Source organism: Perca flavescens, chromosome 16, assembly GCF_004354835.1.
Source record: "Perca flavescens isolate YP-PL-M2 chromosome 16, PFLA_1.0, whole genome shotgun sequence".
Lineage (NCBI taxonomy): Eukaryota > Metazoa > Chordata > Actinopteri > Perciformes > Percidae > Perca > Perca flavescens.
Window position 1 is genome coordinate 32264215 of NC_041346.1, and position 27778 is coordinate 32291992.

The 27778-nt window shown below is 44.2% G+C and overlaps 1 protein-coding gene across 1 annotated transcript in view; it reads left to right on the forward strand.

Moving 5' to 3' along the window:
• The window catches only part of myo5b (myosin VB), a 72244-nt gene extending 47487 nt beyond the window's left edge, over nt 1-24757 (forward strand). Inside the window, exons 25-39 of the mRNA XM_028601335.1 lie at nt 1200-1319; nt 2093-2239; nt 2570-2635; nt 4237-4476; nt 4852-4946; nt 8214-8412; nt 9132-9225; nt 9647-9790; nt 11117-11268; nt 11367-11456; nt 12589-12739; nt 14777-15071; nt 18417-18591; nt 19596-19676; nt 23921-24757. Coding sequence (XP_028457136.1) covers nt 1200-1319; nt 2093-2239; nt 2570-2635; nt 4237-4476; nt 4852-4946; nt 8214-8412; nt 9132-9225; nt 9647-9790; nt 11117-11268; nt 11367-11456; nt 12589-12739; nt 14777-15071; nt 18417-18591; nt 19596-19676; nt 23921-24073 — 2202 coding nt within the window. The 3' untranslated portion in view covers nt 24074-24757. The remainder of the gene's footprint in view (nt 1-1199; nt 1320-2092; nt 2240-2569; nt 2636-4236; nt 4477-4851; nt 4947-8213; nt 8413-9131; nt 9226-9646; nt 9791-11116; nt 11269-11366; nt 11457-12588; nt 12740-14776; nt 15072-18416; nt 18592-19595; nt 19677-23920) is intronic.
• Nucleotides 24758-27778: the final 3021 nt, after the last annotated feature.

Sequence of the window (27778 nt, forward strand, 5' to 3'; positions counted from 1 at the left end):
TTAAGGTCAGATCCCTTTTACACACATTAGAGAGAGATCTTTATTAAGGTCAGATCCCTTTTACTGTCCACACAGTAGAGAGAGGTCTTTATTAAGGTCAGATCGCTTTTACTGTCCACACAGTAGAGAGAGGTCTTTATTAAGGTCAGATCCCTTTTACTGTCCACACAGTAGAGAGAGGTCTTTATTAAGGTCAGATCCCTTTTACTGTCCACACAGTAGAGAGAGGTCTTTATTAAGGTCAGATCCCTTTTACTGTCCACACAGTAGAGAGAGGTCTTTATTAAGGTCAGATCCCTTTTACTGTCCACACAGTAGAGAGAGGTCTTTATTAAGGTCAGATCCCTTTTACTGTCCACACAGTAGAGAGAGATCTTTATTAAGGTCAGATCCCTTTTCTATACACACAGTAGAGAGAGATCTTTATTGTCTCGGAGTACAAAGAGTCTGCGTAAAAGTAAAGTAAACCTAACAAAGACAAAGGCAGCTAGAAATAATATGAATAACAGAGTAATCATATTTACAGGACAAATTCTAAATTAAACATTTTAGACAACAGGACATTTCTAAGTCTATTTTTATACAGAAAATATAGACTTTCTTTTCATTTTAAGGGTTATACTGTATATAACAATTTGATTTGATTGAGTGATTTGGAAAGAAAAGAAACCGCTGATTGATAACTTTTCAGATCTAACATTTGAACTCATTCTCCCATGATGCTCTAGTTTAACTCCTAACATTTAACTCATTCTCCCATGATGCTCTAGTTCATACCCTAACATTTGAACTCATTATCCCATAATGCTCTAGTTTAAACCCTAACCTTTGAACTCATTCTCCCATGATGCTCCAGTTCATACCCTAACATTTGAACTCATTCTCCCATGATGCTCTAGTTTAACCCCTAACATTTGAACTCATTCTCCCACGATGCTCTAGTTTAACCCCTAACATTTGAACTCATCCTCCCATGATGCTCTAGTTTAACCCCTAACATTTGAACTCATTCTCCCATGATGCTCTAGTTTAACCCCTAACATTTGAACTCATCCTCCCATGATGCTCTAGTTTAACCCCTAACATTTGAACTCATTCTCCCATGATGCTCTAGTTTAACCCTAACATTTGAACTCCTCCTCCCATGATGCTCCAGTTCAAACCCTAACATTTGAACTCACTCTCCCATGATGCTCCAGTTCCAGCCGGGCCACCGGAGGAACCCGTCCAATCAGAGCAGCCTGGAGTCTGACTCCAACTACACGTCCATCTCCATGTCCGAGGTCGGAGACACCGAAGACGCCATCCAGCAGCTGGAGGTGAGTCTGGGGGGCGGAGTCCGAATCTCAGAAGCAGTATGACTTCTGGACACACGAAGGATCGACAACGATCACTTTACTAGATGTTCAGGAGTTTCCCAGAGGCGGAGAGTTGAGCTGGACACCCCCGATTTACATAAAGTATCCTGGAGTCACCTTTATGCAAATGAGGAGCGGGATACTTGACTCTCCGTCTTTGGAAAACTCCTTAAAGGTGCACTATGAGTTCCTGCGTGGTTTCAACACGATTTCATTTTAGTCTCAGATGGTAGTCATCTCTCCTTGATCCGATAGCTGCCTGGTCCCTGAACGCACCGTGAAACAGCCCGGTCTCAGGAGACAACACAGGGCTCGTAAACGTCACACAGACACTAGGGGCACCAAAAATACAACAAACCACCTTCCAGCCAATCACTGACAAGATGGTCGGGGGAAGGAGGTGGGGGTTAGTGACAGTTAGATATGACAGTTATGGAAACATGGGAGGAGGGGCGAGCTTGCTCTGTTTTGTTTGAAATGTGGAACGTCAACAGAAGTGAGGTCATGCAGAAACTCATAGAGCACCTTTAAAATCTTTTACCGTGACCGTTGATCTAAAATGATGACTCAGCATCTGCTGAATGTTCTCACAGCTTTGACAGAAACGACAAAACGTCTGAAAACGTGACAAATGCGTTGGAAAAAAAGCTCCAAAAAAGGTGTTCCAATCAAGTGCAGGCATGGCGGTTGTAGGAGGGTGAAGTTTACCTGTGTGGTGTCCCCTCGCTGTGCAGGATCTGGGCATGGAGAAGGCAGCGATGGACATCAGTCTGTTCATGAAGCTGCAGAAGAGAGTGAGAGAGCTGGAGACGGAGAGGAAGAGGCTGCAGGCCAACGTGGACAAGATGGAGGAGCTCGCCAAACGCACTGACACACTGCAGGCAAAAACTACATTTCTCAGTTTATTCATCTTCCATAACATGTCTTCTTTCAGACCGGTGGAAAGAAAACCTTTATGTTACTAAACTCTGTCTGTTAGGGTTTGTAGAGTTCTTCTAAATTCACCTAAAATTAGCATCAGATAATGCCTCATTTACATATTTATACATAACATTTTTTTAATGCAGAAACAATTGTCTGAAAGTCAGTGAAAGTTTCATGCTGATAACCTATTGTGTTCTATTCACCTGTGGTGTCTCCCCTTCACCTCTGCAGAGCAGCGTGTCGGAGGTAATCAGACTGTAATCATTTCTTTCTGTGTTTCTTTAAAGAGTTCTGAGCCGAGGAGTCCCATCTCGGAGCAGGAGAACGCCGATCTGGCCTACAACAACCTCAAGGTACAAAAAACACAAAATCACATCCTCCTCATCCTATTAGATTATTAACAGGCAGTTTAAGTGCACACCAGGAAGGGCACTGGGCTTTGAAACAAAATAGACCTAGGAGACAAGAACATTTCTGTACTTAAAGGTACACTTAATGTGTTAATATGTTCTCTTAAGAGTACAGTATTGTTTTTTGAGAGGCCAGAACTGGACCTTTTGAATAATTTGAGGGTACAAAATGAAAGAGAAGGGAACACAGTTGTCTTTCAAAAGGGAACTTTCCTGAGACGAGCATTGAACCCCTCTAGGTACTGTGGAAATATTTTATTAACAAAATGTGTGTATGTGCTCGTTGCAAAAGAGCTGTGTTAGTCATTGAGGAAGTGGTTAAAAGTATTCTGGGTGACCTCTGATGCACAGAAAGTTAAGCTTAAGTCATGAAAATAGTTTAGGCTTTTTATTAGCCTGGGAAAACCCTGACGAGCTTCTGGCAAATCTGAGATTAGCTCTGCAAGTCCGTCTGGCCAAGAGCCCATTCAAGCCCGTTTCCGATGTTTCTAAATCGAGGCACCAATCACCACCGTTGAGGCGGGCTTTACACGATGACGATAGCGCAGCGACGACAAGCAGCTTCTTGTTTACATTCAACATGGCGGCCACTGAACCCGTTGATGCTGTAGCTGCTGTGTCACCCAGATCATTGCTCCGATTGGTTGAAGGACTATCCAATTGTGACGCCCCTTTGGAAATGGGCTGTGCATGAAAGACCCCCCACTCTCAGTTACAACTGAGAAGTTGCGTGTCAACCAAGCTAGCTTTTTATAGCATAGAGGTGCATTTTTTGAAGGTTGCGAAAACATAAGAGGAAGTTGCAGCACACAGAGGCCCTGACCTTGGTGTGTGACTGTGTAAGATAACAGTTTCAGAAAAAAAAGAAACTAGAAGATACCCCCCCACCGTATGAGGATAGGATAAAAGCTTGAGGGAGAGAACAGATCAGAACTCATAATTCGGGGGCAACTTGGTGGACCAGCTCTGACTTGATGTCTGTCACTAGGGAAACTTAGAAGAATATTTTATTTATATTAGGACAATGCACATTAATCAACATTTCTGTAAATAGCCAGTCACCTAATTTTCAACTGTAGTCCTAGATGCACGCATGTCTTTATGGTGGGAAGAAACCAGAGCACCCGGAGGAAACCCACGCAAGCACAGGGAGAACATACAAACTCCACACAGAAAGGCCCGGGACAACCTGGGTTCGAACCCAGAACCTTCTTGCTGTGAGGCAGAAGTGCTAACCACTGAGCCACCGTGCTGCCTGTCTCTGTAGTCTCTGTTTTGTGAACCCACAATTGTGTTTAACTTTTATGATGGACCCAGATTGATCCTTGTGTTCTGATAAACTTAAGTCTGATGTAAGAAGACGATGGAATTAATAAATTGGAGTCTGATTTGACAGGATTTAGGGCCTCATTTTAGACATAATTCCCCACAGTACACAACGGTAATTCATTTTTTGAGTGTGTAGTGTCCAAACTAACAGGGGAACCACAACTCCCCCGGAGATCTAGCCTAACTCTATCTGTAAACTGTGAATGTGTCTGCAGAGGCAGGAGCTGGAGTCGGAGAACAAGAAGCTGAAGAACGACCTCAACGATCTGAGGAAAGGCATCGCTGAGCGAGCGTCGCGGAACGATTCGTCCAACGAGCTGCAGGACAGCTACAACCTGCTGCTGAGTCAGCTGAAATCAGCCAATGAGGAGCTGGACGCTCGCAAAGAGGAAGTCCTGATTCTGAGGACTCAGATCGTCAGCGCCGCCCAGCTCCGAGAGAACAACCAGCGCATCGTACGGTTCATCTCTTCCCATATATCATGATATATCAGGCCTCTTTCACACCGGCTGCGTGGCGTGAGCGTGTCGGCTGTGTGGCGTGTCCATTTATATTTGGTCTCCCATGGTAACAGGTTAGAGCGTGCACACTGCCTGTGTGACGCGCACAGCTCAGAAAACACGTTCACGCTAGAAATAGAACCAACGCCTATTTTTCACACCACACTTGTTGAAAATGGGTCATATTTGACCCGAGGACATCAGGAGGGTTAAATGAACAATTGAAGAAGATGTGTGAAGATGCCCTGAGACCTCAGAGGGTTAATAATGTGTCTGTGTCTCTGGCGGTGAACAGGAAAGTAAGAGTGTGTGTTGTCTGTGTGTCAGCAGGAGGAGAATAAAGTTCCCGAACTCAACAACAGCAGCGAGCCGGTGGACAAAGACGAGGCTCTGAAAGCCTATCACGGACTCTGCGAGTCCAAGAAGTAAGTGATGTCATCTCCTCTGGGACTTAAAGAGACCTAAACATATTAAAAGGTTATCAAATACAATTAAATTTAATATGGCACAGTATAGATATATTCGAAATTCCCTTACAATCGAGGCCTCAGGGGCCTATCTAAATGCAATGATTGTTCCACACTTTCGTTACTGTATTACAAGTTGGTCACAGGCTACTAAAATTGCCCTCAGGCCACTTGAGTCATTATATAAAAGCTCTCTAAAGATTCACGATAAGAAAGGCAGACGATTCCATCACTGTCCTATTCTTGTAAAATATAAATTTCTTAGCTTCAAAAATCTGATAATCCACACAAATCTGTGTTTTATGTATAAAATCCTCCATGACACCGCTGCTCCTCCGCTAAAATAATTCATATCTTTGGGTTCTGAAATAACGGCTCGAACAACTAGCTCTACAGTGCGAGGTGAATGCAGGATCCCTAAACTCAGGACAACATTTGGAATAAATGTTTTTTCTTGTGTGGCTGCTCGTCAGTGGAATATGTTGCCCACAGAGCTGATAGGAAGCACAAACTTTTACTCATTTGCAAGACAGACAAAGAAATGGCTTTTGTCAAATCAAATGTGTACACACATGTGACTGGATATTTGTATGTGTGTGTGTAAGTGTGAGGTCTATAAAAGTAGATCTGAGTAGAGAAGGTTTGAATATGACCTTTTTTTATATTTTATTTATTTGGTTAATGTAAATTTTACTATTCATGTATGTATGATGTATTGTGTATTTTAGTTAAGATCAGCCTGCCCAGGGACTACAGGTGAAAATTAGCTCTTGAGCTAAAACCTGGTACTATGCATCTCTCCCCTTGGGGTTAATGTTTATTGTACGCTGTCCCTGTTTCTTTAAATAAATAAACTAAACTAAACCTAGATCTAAATGGATATAAAGTTTAAAGTTAAAGAGACCTAGATCTAGATGGATATAAAGTTTAAAGTTCAGGAGATCTAGATCTAGATGGATATAAAGTTTAAAGTTAAAGAGACCTAGATCTAGATGGATATAAAGTTTAAAGTTAAAGAGACCTAGATCTAGATGGATATAGAGTTTAAAGTTAAAGAGACCTAGATCTAGATGGATATAAAGTTTAAAGTTAAAGAGACCTAGATCTAGATGGATATAAAGTTTAAAGTTAAAGAGACCTAGATCTAGATGGATATAGAGTTTAAAGTTAAAGAGACCTAGATCTAGATGGATATAAAGTTTAAAGTTAAAGAGACCTAGATTTAGATGGATATAAAGTTTAAAGTTAAAGAGACCTAGATCTAGATGGATATAGAGTTTAAAGTTAAAGAGACCTAGATCTAGATGGATATAAAGTTTAAAGTTAAAGAGACCTAGATCTAGATGGATATAAAGTTTAAAGTTAAAGAGACCTAGATCTAGATGGATATAGAGTTTAAAGTTAAAGAGACCTAGATCTAGATGGATATAGAGTTTAAAGTTAAAGAGACCTAGATCTAGATGGATATAAAGTTTAAAGTTCAGGAGACCTAGATTTAGATGGATATAAAGTTTAAAGTTAAAGAGACCTAGATCTAGATGGATATAGAGTTTAAAGTTAAAGAGACCTAGATCTAGATGGATATAGAGTTTAAAGTTAAAGAGACCTAGATCTAGATGGATATAGAGTTTAAAGTTAAAGAGACCTAGATTTAGATGGATATAAAGTTTAAAGTTAAAGAGACCTAGATTTAGATGGATATAAAGTTTAAAGTTAAAGAGACCTAGATCTAGATGGATATAGAGTTTAAAGTTAAAGAGACCTAGATCTAGATGGATATAGAGTTTAAAGTTAAAGAGCCCTAGATCTAGATGGATATAGAGTTTAAAGTTAAAGAGACCTAGATCTAGATGGATATAGAGTTTAAAGTTAAAGAGCCCTAGATCTAGATGGATATAGAGTTTAAAGTTAAAGAGACCTAGATCTAGATGGATATAGAGTTTAAAGTTAAAGAGACCTAGATCTAGATGGATATAAAGTTTAAAGTTAAAGAGACCTAGATCTAGATGGATATAGAGTTTAAAGTTAAAGAGACCTAGATCTAGATGGTTATAAAGTTTAAAGTTAAAGAGACCTAGATCTAGATGGATATAGAGTTTAAAGTTAAAGAGACCTAGATCTAGATGGTTATAAAGTTTAAAGTTAAAGAGACCTAGATCTAGATGGATAGATGTTTCCTTCGTCCTCCACTGAGAGGCGCTCATGTCTTCCTGCAGTCTAACCTCCCAGAGGCCCCGACCAATCAGCTGCCCTCGGCAACATTTCACTGCTTTCTGTCGCTTTTTTTTCTCTATTTTTTGGGGGTTTGCAAAGTTTGAGTTGCTCTTTTAATCGTACTACCAGTCTGATTAATCTGTCCTCTGCTGCTTTCCTCACCATGTGCTTTTCTTCCTGTCCTCTCTCTGTCTACCTGTCTCCCTGTCTGTATGTCTCTCTGTCTGCCTCTCTCTACCTGTCTGTCTCTCTGTATCTGTCTGTCTGCCTGCCTGCCTGTCTGTCTGTCTGTCTGTCTGTCTCCCTGTCTGTCTCTCTGTACCTGTCTGTCGGTCTCCCTGTACCTGTCTGTCTCCCTGTACCTGTCTGTGTGTCCTCCAGCACTCTGCAGGACTGGTGCTATCTGAATGAAGATGGAGAGCTGGGTTTGGCTTACCAGGGTCTCAAACAGGTGGCCAGGTCTCTGTCTGCTCTCTTCTTCTTCTGCTCGCTGTCTGTCACCTTCTCTTCTTCTCTGACTGAAATACCAGCGGCTGCTTGGTGTTGAAGCGTCTGCACACGCCGTGTGTTTTGTGGTTTCTCACTTTAATGTAAAGCACTTTGAGAGAAACTCTCTGTATGAAAGGTGCTTTATAAATAAAGTTTATTATTATAACGATTATAATAATAGTGTGTGTGTGTCAGCAGCTGCAGACCCAGTAAAATGTTTATTATTATTATTAATAATATAATGTGTGTGTGTGTGTGTGTGTGTGTGTGTGTTTGTGTGTGTGTGTGTCAGGCAGCTGCAGACCCAGTATAATGTTTATTATTATTAATAATATAATAATGTGTGTGTGTGTGTGTGTCAGGCTGCTGGAGGCCCAGCTCCAGAGCCAGTATAATGTTTATTATTATTATTATTAATAATATAATAATGTGTGTGTGTCAGGCTGCTGGAGGCCCAGCTCCAGAGCCAGTATAATGTTTATTATTATTATTATTAATAATATAATAATGTGTGTGTGTCAGGCTGCTGGAGGCCCAGCTCCAGAGCCAGCAGCGGCAGCATCAAGACGAGCTGGAAGCTCTCCACACTCAGATCGAGCTGCAGAGAGACGACATCGAGAAGAAGACGGAGCTGCTCAACTACACGGCAGGCCTGTCTCCTGAGGCTCAGGTGGAGTTCAGCATCGGCCAGGAGATCACACGCCTCACCAACGACAACCTGGTGAGGCACGCTCACTACTGGGACCACACAAAGTCCCTCCTCTTCCTGTCTGGAAGCCCCGCCCCTTCCTATGTCCAACACGGGACTTTATTTCAGTAAAAATACATCCTGTAGTGAACGAGGAGAGACTAATAATGTTAATGTTTCCTGAACAGAATACCTGCCTCCTGTGTGGGTGTGTGTGGGTGGTACCGGGGTGTTGCTTTACTGTGTGTCTGTGGTTGGGTGGTACCGCGATGTTGTGTGTGGGTGGTACCGGGGTGTTGCTTTACTGTGGGTGGGTGGGTGGTACCAGGATGTTGTGGCTGGGTGGTACCGGGATGTAACAAGCCACCGCTAAAAAAGTGAATCCGATGCTGAGACTCCTTAAAGCTGTATTCTCTCTAACTTCCAGCAGGAGGACTCCACTGGCTCCAAACACAAGTCTGTTTGATTAAATGAGCCTACTTCTCTCTTTGGTTTATTACCTCCGTAAACATTTTCATAATGAGTTTATGGTCTCAATCTCTAGTTTCAAGTCTTCTTCTGTACAGCATGATGTCCATCTAGTAAATGATGCTCCCATGTCTTTTAAAACAGACCATACAGCAGGGGATGATTTAGACCTGACACTGGGGACATTGAAATAGAAGAAAACTTGTTTTTGCACAACACACACACACACATGTTATGTTGAGCCTTCATGATGGTGGGTTGTCTGTCTGTCTGTCTGTTTTCAGGACCTAAAGGAGATGGTGGAGAAGCTGGAGAAGAACGAGAGGAAGCTGAAGAAGCAGCTCAGGATCTACATGAAGAAAGTCCAGGAGTTTGAAGGTAACTGCAGCTCTTCATCCTGTCTCATTTATGTCAAACACTTTGATTTTTTTTTATATATCTGCAAAAAGTGAACTGTAAATACATTTTATTTACTTACATCTGCAGCTGTTCTTCTGCAAGATCATTTTTATTTTTATTCAGTTTGCTTCATTAGCAAGAACAAAACACAAAAACATGTCTCTCTCTCTGTCTCTCTCTTCCTCTCTCTCTTTCTCTCTTTCTCTGCATCTCTCTGTGACTATTTCTGTCTCTCTCTCTTTCTGTCTCTCTTTCTCTGCATCTCTCTCTCTGCATGTCTCTCTTTCTTTGTCTCTCTCTGTGTCTCTCTTTCTCTGTCTCTCACTTTCTCTGTCTCCCTCTCTCTCTCTCTCTCTCTTTCCGTCTCCCCGTCTCTCTCTCCCTGTCTGTCTCTCTGCAGCATCTCAGGCTGTGGTTGAGTCCAGCAGGTCTCGTCCTGAGTTGACCCGGCAGGTGACGGTCCAGAGGAAGGAGAAGGACTTTGAGGGGATGCTGGAGTACCACAAGGAGGACGAGGCGCTGCTGATCAAAAGCCTGGTCACAGGTCAGTCTCCTCTTTTAGTGAAGACACAGAGGTCACCTGGTCACAGGTCAGTCTCCTCTTTTAGTGAAGACACAGAGAGGTCACCTGGTCACAGGTCAGTCTCCTCTTTTAGTGAAGACACACAGAGGTCACCTGGTCACAGGTCAGTCTCCTCTTTTAGTGAAGACACAGAGGTCACCTGGTCACAGGTCAGTCTCCTCTTTTAGTGAAGACACAGAGGTCACCTGGTCACAGGTCAGTCTCCTCTTTTAGTGAAGACACAGAGGTCACCTGGTCACAGCTCAGTCTCCTCTTTTAGTGAAGACACAGAGGTCACCTGGTCACAGGTCAGTCTCCTCTTTTAGTGAAGACACAGAGGTCACCTGGTCACAGGTCAGTCTCCTCTTTTAGTGAAGACACAGAGAGGTCACCTGGTCACAGGTCAGTCTCCTCTTTTAGTGAAGACACAGAGAGAGGTCACCTGATGGGACGGACAGACAGACCTCCTCAGACAGATAATCATCAGTAAATAAGGTTAAACAGGGTGAGATCTGAGGATAAACAGCCTCGGTTCTCAGGCGTCAGGAGGAACCACATCACTTCTCACCTCTCAGTCACGTTAGCTACAACACACCGCGAAAAAGTGGCGAGCTTGCTGCTGCCACGAGCAAGGCCAGAATAGACATGAAGTCTATTCACAGTGACCGAGTGAAGGCAGCGTGAGGTATATCAGATCCTATTTCTGTATCTATCTGATATGTTTGGCATTTTATCTCACTTGACATTTTGTTACCCCTATTGAGAAATAAATACTTTTAAATCCAAAACCATCGTTGTTGTGACTTGACACTACCTCTGAAGGGACTTGTAGGAACTCTTGCAGATATATATGTTTCTGTTGGTCTTATTAGTTATTATTTAGTTCTGGTTATTAGTGCAGGTTTGGAGTGACGTGTGTGTGTGTGTGTGTGTGTGTATGTGTCTGTGTGTGTGTGTGTGTGTGTGTGTGTGTGTGTGTGTGTCTGTGTGTGTCTGTGTGTGTCTGTGTGTCTGTGTGTGTGTCTGTGTGTGTGTGTGTGTCTGTGTGTGTGTCTGTGTGTATGTTTCTGTCTGTCTGTGTCTGTGTGTGTGTCTGTGTCTGTGTCTGTGTGTCTGTGTCTGTCTGTGTGTCTGTGTGTGTGTGTGTGTGTGTGTGTGTGTGTGTGTGTGTGTGTGTGTGTGTGTGTGTGTGTGTGTGTGTGTGTGTGTGTGTCTGTGTGTCTGTCTGTCTGTCTGTCTGTGTGTGTGTGTGTGTGTGTGTGTGTGTGTGTGTGTGTGTGTGTGTGTGTGTGTGTGTGTGTGTTCCAGACATCCGGCCCAGCGTGGTGTCGGCCACCGTTCCCTGTCTGCCCGCCTACATTCTCTTCATGTGCATCCGCCACGCCGACTACATCAACGACGACAGCAAGGTGGAGTCTCTGCTCACCGCCACCATCAACGCCGTCAAGAAAGTCCTCAAGGTCAGCGCTCGCCGCTCGGCTGCAGCCGCCCATCGTGTCGGGTTCACTGTCTGATGTTCTTTTATTAAAATATCTATTTTTCTTTTTCTTTTCTGCAGAAAAACAATGAAGACTTTGAGATGACATCCTTCTGGCTGGCCAACACCAGCCGGCTGCTGCACTGTCTGAAGCAGTACAGTGGAGACGAGGTACACACACACACACACACACACACACACACACACAGACACACACACACACATACACACACAGACACACACACACACATACACACACACACACACACACACACACACACACACACACACACACAGACACACACACACAGACACACACACACACACACACACACACACACACACACACACACACACACACACACACACATACACACACACACACACACACACACACACACACACACACACAGACACACACACACACACAGACACACACACGCATGCATGCACGTACACACACACACACACACGTGTACACAACACACATGCATGCACATACGTACACATACACACACACACACTCACACAAGCATGTACGTACAAACGCACGCCTACACACACACGCGCGTACACACACATGCACGTACACACATATGCACGCACGTACACACACACACACATGCATTCACGTATACACACAAACACATGTACACAACACACACACATGCACTCACGTACCCACACACGCACTCACGCACGCATGCACACACACACACATGCACGCACGTGCACACGTGTACACAACACACACGCATGCACGCATGTACAAACGCACACCTACACACATGCACACACATATGCATGCACGTACACACACAAACACGTGTCCACAAAAAATTTGTGCACGCACGTACAAATGCACGCGTACACGCACGCACACACATGCACGCACATACAAACGCACGCCTACACACACGCATGTGTACACACACACACATGCACGTACACACACACATGCACACACGTACACACATATGCATGCACGTACACACACAAACACATGTACACAACACACTCATGCATGCACACACAAACGCATGCATACACACACGCGTGCACGCACACACACAAGTGTACACACCACACACGCATGCGTACACACGCACACGTGCATGCAAATTTAGACTTTCCGTATATAGCACTTCAAAGGTCAAAGGTCTTGTGACTGGTACTGTATATTTGAATGTAGAATATTGGTGGACAGCCATGACCCAGAGTTGGATTAGTCAGCCAGAGGAGCCAGCCCATGCACTGCAGCTGTGTTATTGATGGTTTAAATGGGAATGTTGTCGTTGTTCAGGCGTTCATGACGCAGAACACGAGCAAACAGAACGAACACTGTCTGAAGAACTTCGACCTGGCCGAGTACCGGCAGGTGCTGAGCGACCTCTCCATCCAGATCTACCAGCAGCTCATCAAAGTGGCCGAAGCAACCATCCAGCCCATGATCGGTGAGTTACTGTTCTCTTTAAAGGCTCTGTTATTTACATGGAGTCTGGTGGAGATATGCTGGCTCTATACACGCTAAAAGTCCTGATTATTTACATGGAGTCTGGTGGAGATATGCTGGCTCTATACACGCTAAAAGTCCTGATTATTTACATGGAGTCTGGTGGAGATATGCTGGCTCTATACACACTAAAAGTCCTGATTATTTACATGGAGTCTGGTGGAGTTTGGTGATGGTGATTTCGGGGCTGTTTCATGTTAAACTAAAAGGATCTTACTCTTTAACTAAAAGGTCTATCTCTGTAGGGATCCATCCCATAATGTTGTCAGACACTTAGAATAATAATCTGAGTCTGTCAGCAGCAACAACAGAACTTTTAGTGGACTCTAACTGCTGCTGAACATTAGTCCTGTAGGGTTACATTACAGCTCGGTTCTGGTTTAATACTGGACCAGTTCCAGAGAATGTTGTCCCATCAGACCACAGACACAGAAACCTGCAGACATAGAGTCCAGGTTGATACAAACTTTCTCAGATGTTTGCCACAGATTGTTGTTGTGACTCATTTCATTATTTATGATTCATCATAACTGCTGATACCTGCTCTGTGTACAGTGGTTACCGCGGCTACCACCCAGCTGCTGTAAACAGATGCCTCTGCAGATATGAAAGTATTTTTGGTTCTAAGGAACACAGGATGCTCGTCATCGCCGCAGACAAACATCAGCAGGCTCAGCTTTACTCAAACACACAGTCACAAAGTTAACATAATCTGTCAGCTGTTTTTTCTCTGAGTCAGGTTCCTTTTACAGCTGAGCAGTTTGGTCCGTTTTAACCAGTGCTGTAGTCTAGTGTTTGGTAGTGAGTATACTGTCACTTCTTCCCTCAAAGCATTAGACTCGCCCGTCCCAGAGCAACAACCCCATAGGCCTGTGTGTCATCTGAAGCAGCAGTACAGCTTCAGGGGCGGGCTTACCAAATCGCTGAGAGAGTGGAGTTTACATTTGCTTTCGTTTCATACATCTATTTTAGTGATTCACATTTGTTAATTTCAAATTTGCACAGAGAATGACCGCCAAGCAACTGAGTAGTTCTAGGCGACTCGCAACACAGACGGAGAATTTATGAATGGAAGTGTGAAAGTTCTCTCACAAAACAATCATCGTAACGTAACGTTATCCTGGCGTTTTTGTAAGTGGGTATACTGAAATCCTGGACCTTTCTTAGTGGATAGAAGTATATCTAAGACCAGCACTCCCAGAATGCACCTGAACACACCTCCCTGTAAGACCAGCACGCCCAGAATGCACCTGAACACACCTCCCTGTAAGACCAGCACGCCCAGAATGCACCTGAACACACCTCCCTGTAAGACCAGCACGCCCAGAATGCACCTGAACACACCTCCCTGTAAGACCAGCATGCCCAGAATGCACCTGAACACACCTCCCTGTAAGACCAGCATGCCCAGAATGCACCTGAACACACCTCCCTGTAAGACCAGCATGCCCAGAATGCACCTGAACACACCTCCCTGTAAGACCAGCACGCCCAGAATGCACCTGAACACACCTCCCTGTAAGACCAGCACGCCCAGAATGCACCTGAACACACCTCCCTGTAAGACCAGCATGCCCAGAATGCACCTGAACACACCTCCCTGTAAGACCAGCACGCCCATGGGCCACAGATGGGTCCAGGTGCATTTGCTGTTTAAACAACGTGGGCGCTGGACGGGAAACTGACAACTGGGTCTGTCTTAAACTAACAAAGACACCTGGGTCGGGCTTTGTGCTGCGCTGCACCAGGTGCGAGATAGGACCCTGACAGTCTGCTGGTCAGACTCTCTGACTTGGTAAGATAAATGCTTACTGCAAACGTAACGTAGGACACAACGTTAGCTTAGTGTCTCTCCATTCTTCCTCTTGAAAGCGCCAAAAACAGCAACAAAAACATAGAAAACGAGGACCATAAGGTCTCTAAATAAATGCAGTAAAATGACGGCACTGTTGTGATCTGGGTCTCCGTCTGTGTTCAGTGTCGGCCATGTTGGAGAGCGAGAGCATCCCCAGCCTGGCGGGGGTGAAGCCGATGGGCTACCGCCACCGTTCGTCCAGCATGGACACGGACGCCGGCGGCCCCGCCAGCTACACGCTGCAGGCGCTGATCCGCCAGCTGGGCCAGTTCCACGCCGTGATGCAGGAGCACGGCCTGGACCCCGAGATCACGGGCCAGGTGGTCCGCCAGCTGTTCCACTGCATCAACGCCGTCACGCTCAACAACCTGCTGCTGCGCAAAGACGTGTGCTCCTGGAGCACTGGCATGCAGCTACGGTAACACACACACTCGCATAGGGCTACACACACACACACACACACACACACACACACACACACACGCACTCAAACGCACTCATAGGGCTACACACACACTCATAGGGCTACACACACACATAGGGTTACACACACGCATAGAGCTACACACACACACACATAGGGCTACACACACACATAGGGTTACACACACGCATAGAGCTACACACACACACACACATAGGGCTACACACACATTCATAGGGCTACACACACACACACATAGGGCTACACACACACTCATAGGGCTACACACACACTCATTGGACTACACACACACTCATAGGGTTAAACACACGCATAGGGCTACACACACACACATAGGGTTAAACACACGCATAGGGTTAAACACACGCATAGGGCTACACACACACACGCATAGGGCTACACACACACACATAGGGCTACACACACACGCATAGGGCTACACACACACGCATAGGGCTACACACACGCATAGGGCTACACACACACGCATAGGGCTACACACACACGCATAGGGCTACACACACACGCATAGGGCTACACACACACGCATAGGGCTACACACACACACGCATAGGGCTACACACACACGCATAGGGCTACACACACGCATAGGGTTAAACACACGCATAGGGCTACACACACACACGCATAGGGCTACACACACACGCATAGGGCTACACACACACACATAGGGCTACACACACACACACACACACACACACACACACACACACACTCAAACGCACTCATAGGGCTACACACACACTCATAGGGCTACACACACACATAGGGTTACACACACGCATAGAGCTACACACACACACACATAGGGCTACACACACACATAGGGTTACACACACGCATAGAGCTACACACACACACACACACATAGGGCTACACACACATTCATAGGGCTACACACACACACACATAGGGCTACACACACACTCATAGGGCTACACACACACTCATTGGACTACACACACACTCATAGGGTTAAACACACGCATAGGGCTACACACACACACATAGGGTTAAACACACGCATAGGGCTACACACACACGCATAGGGCTACACACACACACGCATAGGGCTACACACACACGCATAGGGCTACACACACACACACATAGGGCTACACACACGCATAGGGCTACACACACACGCATAGGGCTACACACACACGCATAGGGCTACACACACACACGCATAGGGCTACACACACACGCATAGGGCTACACACACACACAGGGTTAAACACACGCATAGGGCTACACACACACGCATAGGGCTACACACACACGCATAGGGCTACACACACACGCATAGGGCTACACACACGCATAGGGTTAAACACACGCATAGGGCTACACACACACGCATAGGGCTACACACACACATAGGGCTACACACACACGCATAGGGCTACACACACACGCATAGGGCTACACACACACGCATAGGGCTACACACACGCATAGGGCTACACACACGCATAGGGTTAAACACACGCATAGGGCTACACACACACGCATAGGGTTAAACACACGCATAGGGCTACACACACACGCATAGGGTTAAACACACGCATAGGGCTACACACACGCATAGGGTTAAACACACGCATACATACTTCATACACACTTTACACACACTTCATACACACTTCATACATACTTCACACACACTTCATACACACTTCATACATACTTCACACACACTTCATACATACTTCACACACACTTTACACACACTTCATACACACTTCATACATACTTCACACACACTTCATACATACTTCACACACACTGTACACACACTTCATACACACTTCATACATACTTCACACACACTTCATACACACTTCACACACACTTCATACACACTTCATACACACTTCACACACACTTCACACACACTTCACACACACTTCATACACACTTCACACACACTTACGCATAGGGTTAAACACACGCATAGGGCTACACACACGCATAGGGTTAAACACACGCATACATACTTCATACACACTTTACACACACTTCATACACACTTCATACATACTTCATGCACACTTCATGCACACTTCACACACACTTCACACACACTTCACACACACTGAAGAAAAGGCTGAAGATTTAGAGAGAAACACACATGCTACAGGGTTAAACACACGCATAGGGCTACACACACACACACATAGGGCTACACACACACACACATAGGGCTACACACACGCATAGGGTTCATACACACACACACTTCACACACACTTCACACACACTTCATACACACTTCACACACACTTCACACACACTTCACACACACTGAAGAAAAGGCTGAAGATTTAGAGAGAAAAAATTTAATTTGACATAAAAAGTTAAATTGTTTTGAGAAAATATTTTGAGATTTTGGCTCCTGGATCAGCGGCATGTTGCTACGGTAACACACACACTCATAGGCGTAGATTTCAATACGTTCGTATTATTATTTTTCTTTTCTTTCCTCTGTTGTGTAAAAGGGTTTAACTTTTGGGACAGTTTGATATACAATTAAAAATGTGAAGTTCACTTTTCAAATTTACAAAGTAGAGATGCACCGATAGAGCAGCCGGTGACCGTGATTGGCCGGTTTTCTTGTGCTCGGCCTGCAGGTCAGTCTGACGTATGGTGATGTCATGCCGGTCAACGCTACGATTAACTGACAACAGAAGTTATAGAGCACAGAGTACAGTTCTCAAAGACGCACGCACACACACACACACGCACGTGTGTGTGTGTGTGTGTGTGTGTGTGTGTGTGTGTGTGTGTGTGTGTGTGTGTGTGTGTGTGTGTGTGTGTGGACATTCTTCAGCATGTGTGGTCAGAAGATAACAAGTTAACAATATGAACCCCTGCGAGGAGACAGTAGGGCGAGGAGGGACCACACCAACAACCAGAATCACATCTCTCTTTAGTGGGATATTAGATGTGAGAAGAAGGAAATGGTTCTAACGTTGGTCTTTAGATGTGTGTGGATATCACCACCAGGAGTCATTTATATAGTTATATTATATAGTGATCCATTATCTGTTCAACAACATGTTCTATTAAAGATAAGATAGAAAATACATATTGGCGTGTGCTGTAAAGTGGTTAGAAAATAGGAAATCTGAATCGGCCTAGAAAGTTGTAGTCGGTGCATCTCTATTAAAAAGTTTTAAACAATTCAACTCGTTATACAACGTTCAACAAATGCAAAGGCTCTTCTTGATAATCTCTCTGTTTTGTTGAGTAAGAACAGTGGATGAGTTTTGGTTTGTGTCTCCCGGTGTTCAGGTACAACACGAGTCAGATGGAGGAGTGGCTGCGAGCCAACAACTTGTACCAGAGCAAAGCCGCGGCGACGCTGGAGCCCGTCATCCAGGCGGCGCAGCTGCTGCAGGTCAAGAAGAAGACCACGCAGGACGCCGAGGCCATCTGCTCGCTGTGCTCCGCGCTCAGCACGCAGCAGGTCAGTCGCTACGCTCATCCCTGGCTATGTCGCTACGCTCAGCTGATCCCTGGCTATGTCGCTACGCTCAGCTGATCCCTGGCTATGTCGCTACGCTCAGCTGATCTCTGGCTATGTCGCTACGCTCAGCTGATCCCTGGCTATGTCGCTACACTCAGCTGATCCCTGGCTATGTCGCTACGCTCAGCTGATCCCTGGCTATGTCGCTACGCTCAGCTGATCTCTGGCTATGTCGCTACACTCAGCTGATCCCTGGCTATGTCGCTACGCTTAGCTACGCTCAGCTGATCCCTGGTTAAGTTCAGGCTACATTCACACCGCTACGGTTGGGTTTTTAAGGCGGAGTTTTGAGCCAGAACCAAATGCGATCTCCGCGCTCCGGTTTAGGGGCTGTGAAACGCCAGAGCAGGGGGAATGAGAGGGGGGGAACACCAGAGAGCAGGGGGAATGAGAGGGAATGAGAGGGGGGGGAACCACAGCAGGGGGAATGAGAGGGGGGGGACACCAGAGAGCAGGGGAATGAGAGGGAATGAGAGGGGGGGACACCACAGCAGGGGGAATGAGAGGGGGGAACACCAGAGAGCAGGGGGAATGAGAGGGGGGAACACCAGAGAGCAGGGGGAATGAGAGGGAATGAGAGGGGGGAACACCACAGCAGGGGGAATGAGAGGGAATGAGAGGGGGGAACACCACAGCAGGGGGAATGAGAGGGAATGAGAGGGGGGAACACCACAGCAGGGGGAATGAGAGGGGGGAACACCACAGCAGGGGGAATGAGAGGGGGAAACACCAGAGAGCAGGGGGAATGAGAGGGGGGAACACCAGGAGATCAGTTCTTCTACCGGAGATAACAACTCTCGGTGCTCCGAGATCACTTTGGGCTCAAAACTGAAACCCTTAGCAACCAACGTGTAGCGCTGGAGACGGAGCCTCAGCTGATCACCGACACATGATCTGAATCCTGAGACGATGTTAAACTCCGATCTGTTCTCTGCGCGTTTCAGATTGTGAAGATCCTGAACCTTTACACTCCTCTGAACGAGTTTGAAGAAAGAGTGACCGTGTCCTTCATCAGAAACATCCAGGTGAGACTCCCACAGCTTTCTCTCTTCTCACGAACTTAGATCATCTGCAGATTTTAAACAAACTAAAATATGCATTTCCTGCAGAAAATGTGTGTGAATGCTGAAAAGACTAAAATGCCAGGGCTAAACTGGATTGCTGGAGTATTGGATTTCCATTAGTCATCAGCGTAGTGAAGAATCTTCTTCCAGTGGTCCAACACAAGACACACATGCTGTTAGGCTAGGCAGCTTTATTTATACTGCACATTTCAGCAACAGGGCAATTTATTTATTTAAATTTTACGAGGAATACCTCTTGAGATGGGTCATCTCATTTTCCAGAGGGTCCTCGGTAGGACTGGACAGTACAAAGGACAAGAGTTTACAGTACAACATGCACATCACTCACATACTAAAGGTGCTCTAAGTGATGTCACGCGTTTTTTAGGCTACAACATTTTTCATCACATACAGCAAACATCTCCTCACTATCTGCTAGCTGTCTGTCCCCTGAACACACTGTAAAAAACATCTCCTCACTATCTGCTCAGTGTTTCCTCTAGGATTTTTTTTAGCAGTGGGGGCAGATCTGTCCCCCCCCCCCACCAATCCCGCGCCCCCGCCAGATGTTTACGTATTAAACGGATCTGACACTTGGCTGCAACACAAACAAATATATTTATTCACCACCTATTTTTGAGGAACTGTAGGTCTACAAAATGAATTTTACAAGAAATTCTTCATAGGGAAACCAAAACCAAAAGTAGGCTATATATATAGTATGAAACCATTCATAATGAAACTAATTTGCCTCAGTGGCAAAGTCCAGGACAGTCCAGGGGTACCATCTAGCACACATGCTGCTAGATGGTACCCGTGTGGCCTGTTCCTTAACACTAGAACAGCCAGGACGGTCCAGGGGTACCATCTAGCACACATGCTGCTAGATGGTACCCCCTGTGGCCTGTTCCTTAACACTAGAATAGCCATGATGGTCATTTTGAGTGTTTTTAAGTTTATATGTGTAATAACTTTGCTAAATAAAAAAAATACAATCCTGCTGGTACCTGACTTTTCCTAAAATAGTCTGTATTTTTATTTAAAATTGTTTGTATATACATTACACAAAAGGCAAAGAAAATACAATCACTTTGACCTATTTTGGCCATACACAATATTGACCGCTCGGGTTTTTGCGGTTTTGTTTTTAATCTTTTGCGTGGTTGAAGATGCATCGTGGTTGAAGATGCATCGTGGTTGAAGATGCATCGTGGTTGAAGATGCATCGTGGTTGAAGATGCATCGTGGTTGCTTAGTAAAGGGAAGCGGCACACGGTGCGAGCAGCGCTGCGCACCGCAGCACACACCAAATTGGAGGCAGTGCCTGGTTAGGTTAGGTTATAAATGTTCAAATAACATAGCCTACTTTTAATTGTTAATTGGCTGTGAATTATGTTTCATGAATGTATGAAATCATCACGGTTTAGCCTACTATGCCATGATATGATATCAAGGGCGTTGTATTGAATCAACAGCCACGTGCAATGTAGCTAGCAGGTGAAGGTGAAACTAAAATGTGTCAGAACTACAGACTAATACAGGCTTAAATGAACTGATAATATTAGTTATACGCCTTACAGTTCTCAAGGATGCACACATGCCATCTCAACCGGAGGACAGCCTGTCTCTTTTTTCCTTCTCCCTTTTCTCCGAGTGGCACGCTGCTATTCTCCGACATGTTTTCTAACAATCGATGATAGACGGCTTTATTTCTGATACCGTGGCGGGAGAAATCTAACCGTGGCGGACCGCCACTTGCCAATCAACATAGAGGAAACACTGGCTGCCTGTCTCCTGAACACACTGTAAAAAAACATCTCCTCACTATCTGCTAGCTGCCTGTCCCCTGAACACACTGTAAAAAACATCTCCTCGCTATCTGCTAGCTGTCTGTCCCCTGAACACACTGTAAAAAACATCTCCTCACTATCTGCTAGCTGTCTGTCCCCTGAACACACTGTAAAAACACCTCCTCACTATCTGCTAGCTGTCTGTCCCCTGAACACACTGTAAAAACATCTCCTCACTATCTGCTAGCTGTCTGTCCCCTGAACACACTGTAAAAAACATCTCCTCACTATCTGCTAGCTGTCTGTCCCCTGAACACACTGTAAAAAACACCTCCTCACTATCTGCTAGCTGTCTGTCCCCTGAACACACTGTAAAAAACATCTCCTCACTATCTGCTAGCTGCCTGTCCCCTGGACACACTGTAAAAACATCTCCTCACTATCTGCTAGCTGCCTGTCCCCTGAACACACTGTAAAAACATCTCCTCACTATCTGCTAGCTGTCTGTCCCCTGGACACACTGTAAAAACATCTCCTCACTATCTGCTAGCTGTCTGTCCCCTGAACACACTGTAAAAACATCTCCTCACTATCTGCTAGCTGTCTGTCCCCTGGACACACTGTAAAAAACATCTCCTCACTATCTGCTAGCTGTCTGTCCCCTGAACACACTGTAAAAAACATCTCCTCACTATCTGCTAGCTGTCTGTCCCCTGGACACACTGTAAAAAACATCTCCTCACTATCTGCTAGCTGCCTGTCCCCTGAACACACTGTAAAAAACATCTCCTCACTATCTGCTAGCTGCCTGTCCCCTGAACACACTGTAAAAAACATCTCCTCGCTATCTGGTAGCTGCAGAAATGTCAGAAAAATAAGTTTTCATCCTCTCAGATATGGAGGGTTCCTGCTCTCTTATCTTCAGCTGACTTCATCAGTTTAGAAAACAAACTCTCGACTGTCGTGGCGTTACAAACGTGAACGAACTACAGAATAAATACTGGGGAAACACCACGGGTATTTGGCGTTAGTTTTGGCATTAACAAAAGATTTTTCTGGTCTGGCAGCACATCCTCTGATCCACAAATGTTTTGTTGATTGTTCGTTTTGTCGCTTTTTTACGAAGGTTTTTGTCACTTTTTTTCCACAAGTGCGTCAAGCCTTTCAACTTTTTTTAAAGTTTTCAGTTTAAAAAAATTTTTTTTGTAATTTTTTGTCACTTTTTTCAAAGTTCTTCTGACTTTTTTTAAAAACATTTTGTCTTTTTTTTCCATTTTTTGGGCATTTTTAGGCCTTTATTGACAGGACAGCTAAAGACCTGAAAGAGGAGGGAGAGAGAGGAAGGACATGCAGCAAAGGGCTGCAGGTTGAGCTATCCGGGTCCCCATTTTGTCATTTTGTTTGAGTTGTTTTCCACAAACACAGTTTCTCACAGTCTGTAACGTTGGTCTGGAGATAAGGAGCTGTGATCATCCTTTAGTTCAGGGGGGGTCAAACTCAGTTTCCCAGAGGGCCACACTGGAAAAAGAGAACCACACCGAGGGCCAGACATGGAGAGGTTATTGACGTGCTTTTGTTACTGCATGTCCCTTTTTTTAACATTTTGGGAGCTTTTTACCTCATTTTTGTTATTTTTGTTCCAACTTTTTTGTGGCTCTCTCAGACATTTGTCACTTTTCTGTAAATTTGTTGCTTTTTCCAACATTTTTGTACACTTTTTGTCGCATTTTTGTTGACCTGAAGCGCTACAAAACAACAACAACAGTTTCTCAGCCTGAATATGAACTCTCTCTCTCTGCTTCTTCTGGGGGAATTTCTGAGTCTCAGAGTCGGCAAATCAGCCATGTCTGCTTTGAATGTCACGTAATTACAGTTTAAAAAACTCTTTCCTGTGTTTTTGGTTTGGTGCACAATTAGGAGGGCCAAAATGTATTGTGAACCCAAGTTGATATACGGGCCGGATCTAAATCTGCAGGGGGCCAGATTTGGCCCGCGGGCCTTTAATTTGACTGTTTGAACTCTGTTATCTTCAGTTATGGAATTTGAAAAATGCAAATTCCAGGCCTGGAAAGGTTTTGGAAACATAAAAAGACCCAGAAAGTTTAGGAAAAGTCATGCAATTGCTTTTTTTAACACAGCGTAATAATATGTGATTAATAAATGTATTTTGACGTGGTCTTAACCTCAGCGTTGTATTTGGGGAGCGATATGATGAATCCCTCTATGAACCACAGACATTATCATTCATTTATAGTTAGTTTACAGTAGGGGAAACTTTAACACTGATTCTTATTCTTATTGTAGAATGTCGACTGACATTTTCAGGAACCCACAGTCGTGGAAATTTGCCGATAAGTCATGAAAAGTATTGGTTCAAATGTGTATGAACTGTGCTGTCTGTCTCTGTGTGTCCAGAACCGTCCCCAGCAGAGAAGCGATCCTCCACAGCTGCTGATGGACACCAAGCACACGTTCCCGGTCCTGTTCCCTTACACACCGTCGGCCCTGAGCCTGGAGACGCTGCACATCCCCGCCTCGCTCTGCCTCGACTTCCTCAACAGAGTCTGACGTCTCCGAGAGCAACCGCCGGGGACCGAGACAGCCACCACGCGCACAGCTGGACAGGAAACGGAGCTTTGAACCAGCCGACGGACAGCCATTTCTACTACAGCCCTGCTCCTTCTGTCACCGGCTGCTCCTCCGGTCCCCACTGGGACACTGTGACACTAACAGGAAGTGCAGACAGACCTAAGTGAAAGAAGGAACAGGAAAGTGCCCCCCCCCCAGCAGGAAGAAGGTCAGTGAGAAGTTTCAGAAAGCTCAGGAAGGATGCAGAGAAAAGAGCCTCCATACTTTCATGATCCACCAATCAGAACCAGATTCACAACCCCGCACGATGAGACGGGAGTTTTCTGTCCACAGACAAACACCACAGGACTCGGAAACACATCAACTAACCAATAATCACTTTAATTTACTTTTTCAGCCGCTTGCTGTTCATATAAATGTCTTAATGTACAGTTTACGCTAGTGCTTCCCCCTCGGGAACACACAGTACAACATAACAACTCTCAAATCCACATCATCCACTCTTCTAGAGCCGGGCCATATGGAAAAAAATCAAATATCACGACATTTTTGCCAAAATACCTCAATGTCGATATTGTGGCACCGATACTGTAATGTGTAGTGTGACTATTGGTGCTTTCACAAAATATTAACACAATGAGTTTTGATAAATAATCACCAATAATGTGGATATAATGACTAAGTGGGTAAAAGGCAAATAATAGAACAGCTACAACAGTCTGGTATGTTCAGGAAAGTACATCACTTTACTGTAATGCAGCCTTTAAAACCAGGAAAAGACATATTGTCATATTACAATATTACGATATCCAAAATTTAAGATGATATCTAGTCTCATATATTGGTGTCGATATAATATCCATATGTTGCCCAGCCCTACACTCTTCTTATCGGCATGAATTGGATCCAACGATCTGTTTTTGCTGAATGTTCTCCGGGCCAGCTCCACTAAAAACACAAACGCATCGGATCTGTCGGCCCGTCGGCGTGGCGTTCACTAGCGAGCCTGTTTGGAAGCGTTACAGACAACGTTTCAGCTGATTTATCAGTTTAGATAACTCTAACTCTGTCACTGTTCCTCTGACATCATGACCATTTAAAACACTCTCGTCTTGTTATATTACATCATAGTTGTGTAGTTGTAATAACTAATAATAAGTAAACAATAAAAACACAGACCTGCTGCCTCTCTACGCTGGATTATCTCACGTTGAATATTTCCGCCCTGTCTCCTAAAAAGTTGAGTCATAAAACACACTAACCCTAAAACTTTACCACTTTTTATCGGCTAAATTTAACCGCAAACGCCCTCGCGGTGCCCAACTACTGCTGATACCACGGAGCTCTGTGGCTGCTTAGCTTCCTACAATATCTTATTATTATTATTATTATTACATTTTGTATATATGTGTAAGTGTGCATAAATCTTCGTACATCATCATACGAACCCATGAGAATTCGTGGCAACGATTAATACCTTTGTTGTTGGGTCTGGCTCAGGTTAAACATGAACAAACACTAACCATGAACACTACAGAACTTTCTTTTAATATCCAGTTTGACAGTCAGTCATAACAGAATAAGAGCATTAATAAACTACTTTAAAGCAGATTTACTTCAGGGCTAAATTACGTATCAGATTGGTGCATAAACTGCAGTACTCTCAGGTACAAATACCAGCATTTTAGGCAGTACTGGAGGTTTTTTAGATACTAGTATCGGTATCAGAACATATACGATATATGGTATACGATATATGGTTTGATACGATATATGGTTTGATACGATATATGGTATACGATATATGGTTTGATACGATATATGGTTTGATACGATATATGGTATACGATATATGGTTTGGTACGATATATGGTATACGATATATGGTTTGGTACGATATATGGTTTGATACGATATGTGGTATACGATATATGGTTTGATACGATATATGGTTTGATACGATATATGGTATACGATATATGGTTTGGTACGATATATGGTATACGATATATGGTTTGGTACGATATATGGTTTGATACGATATGTGGTATACGATATATGGTTTGATATGATATATGGTATACGATATATGGTTTGATATGATATATGGTACGTCTGGGTGTGCGTACGTTTCTCGGCTCTATCGTACGGATCCGTTCATCAGAACCCGTTGACGGTTTTAACAAATCAAAAATAATCACAACTTCCTGCTGCCTTTCTTTTGCCTTTTTATGATCTTTTTGTGGTCTATTTCTAATCACCTGAAACAGAGCAACACTGCTGTACAATGAGTTAGAAACATATACACACACACACACATATATATATATATATATATATATTGTATAAAAATACAATATATATGTTTTTAACTCCTCAGCCATGTGCTTTTACTAAGTATATTCTAATTAGTTTTCTTTTTATATTTCTGTGTCAAATTGTTTTCTATCTTCCGTGTTTTTTTCTTATTTTCTCGTGTGATTTGTTTAATAGTTTTGGTGACACTAATTAATAACTGAGATACTAGAAACACAAATCTAACTCTGTGGATCGAACCGATTCCTGACCAGACTTGGAAGCATTATGGGATGGAAGCTTTAAGCCTGAAGGCCCTGACACTCCGACCAGACAGCCGACCATCTGCAGTAGAGCCAGTCGGACTGATCGCTCTCCTCCAGGTCCAAAATGTTCCTCAGAACACCGAAGAGACGCCGACTGGAGCGTACCTTCTGTGTGTGCGCGAGACGCAGGCGCATCTGATCTGTATTGTCGCCCAAAAAATGAAAACCGGCAGCTGATTGGACGAACGTGTCACATGGGTCTGGCTGCTCCCCGGCCATCATGGCGGCTTCGTTCGGAGTACTATCTCGTATTTTAGGAAGATAGTTTCTTAAAACACGTGATGAGAGAAATAGGCCATGCTGTTGCTGAATCTGTCTTCATTTCAGATCAACAAAGGTCAGTTTAGAAGATTTTACTCAGATTTTGAGAGACTCTAGTCGCCTCATCCCGCTCATCATTTCCAGGTTAGCTCTCCTCCAATCAGATTGGTCATTGAGTCTGACTGCCCGCCCTCCAATCCAGCAAGTCAGGTCGGCCCAAATGAAGGCCGAGAGCCCCTCGGACACACCGAACCTCACCAGACTGTCAGACGGCCGGTTATCAGCTCGGTGTGTCAGGGTCATTAGCCTGAATAATCATTTGCACTCATAGAGAACTCTAATTATTAAAATATCAATTATGAACACACTATCTTTGAGAAGTTTCTGCTATCTTTAGAGTAAGAAAAACCTCTTTTTATGAAGTCAAACTGTAACAACGATAAAGGACTCGGGTTTGGAGAACTTCACTGCGACATGTTTTATCTTTGGTGTGATAAACATTCATGATACAAATACATAATATTTATATTTTCATAAGATCACTTTGGGAGCTTTGATGCCGTTTTGTACAATAATACTTTAATTTTGCAGAGAAGTTCTTCAGTTTGAAAATGTTTAAGTTGCTTCCTGTGTTTCAAAGATTATATTTTGGAAATGAAGTAACTGTGACTCACAACAATCCAAATGTTGAAAAAGTAATTCATGATTTCATGTTTCTGAATCGTCTTTGTCTTCACATGATGAATAAAATACTACTACAGTTTTGTAGACAAATAAACTTGAACATCACACTTCTAATATC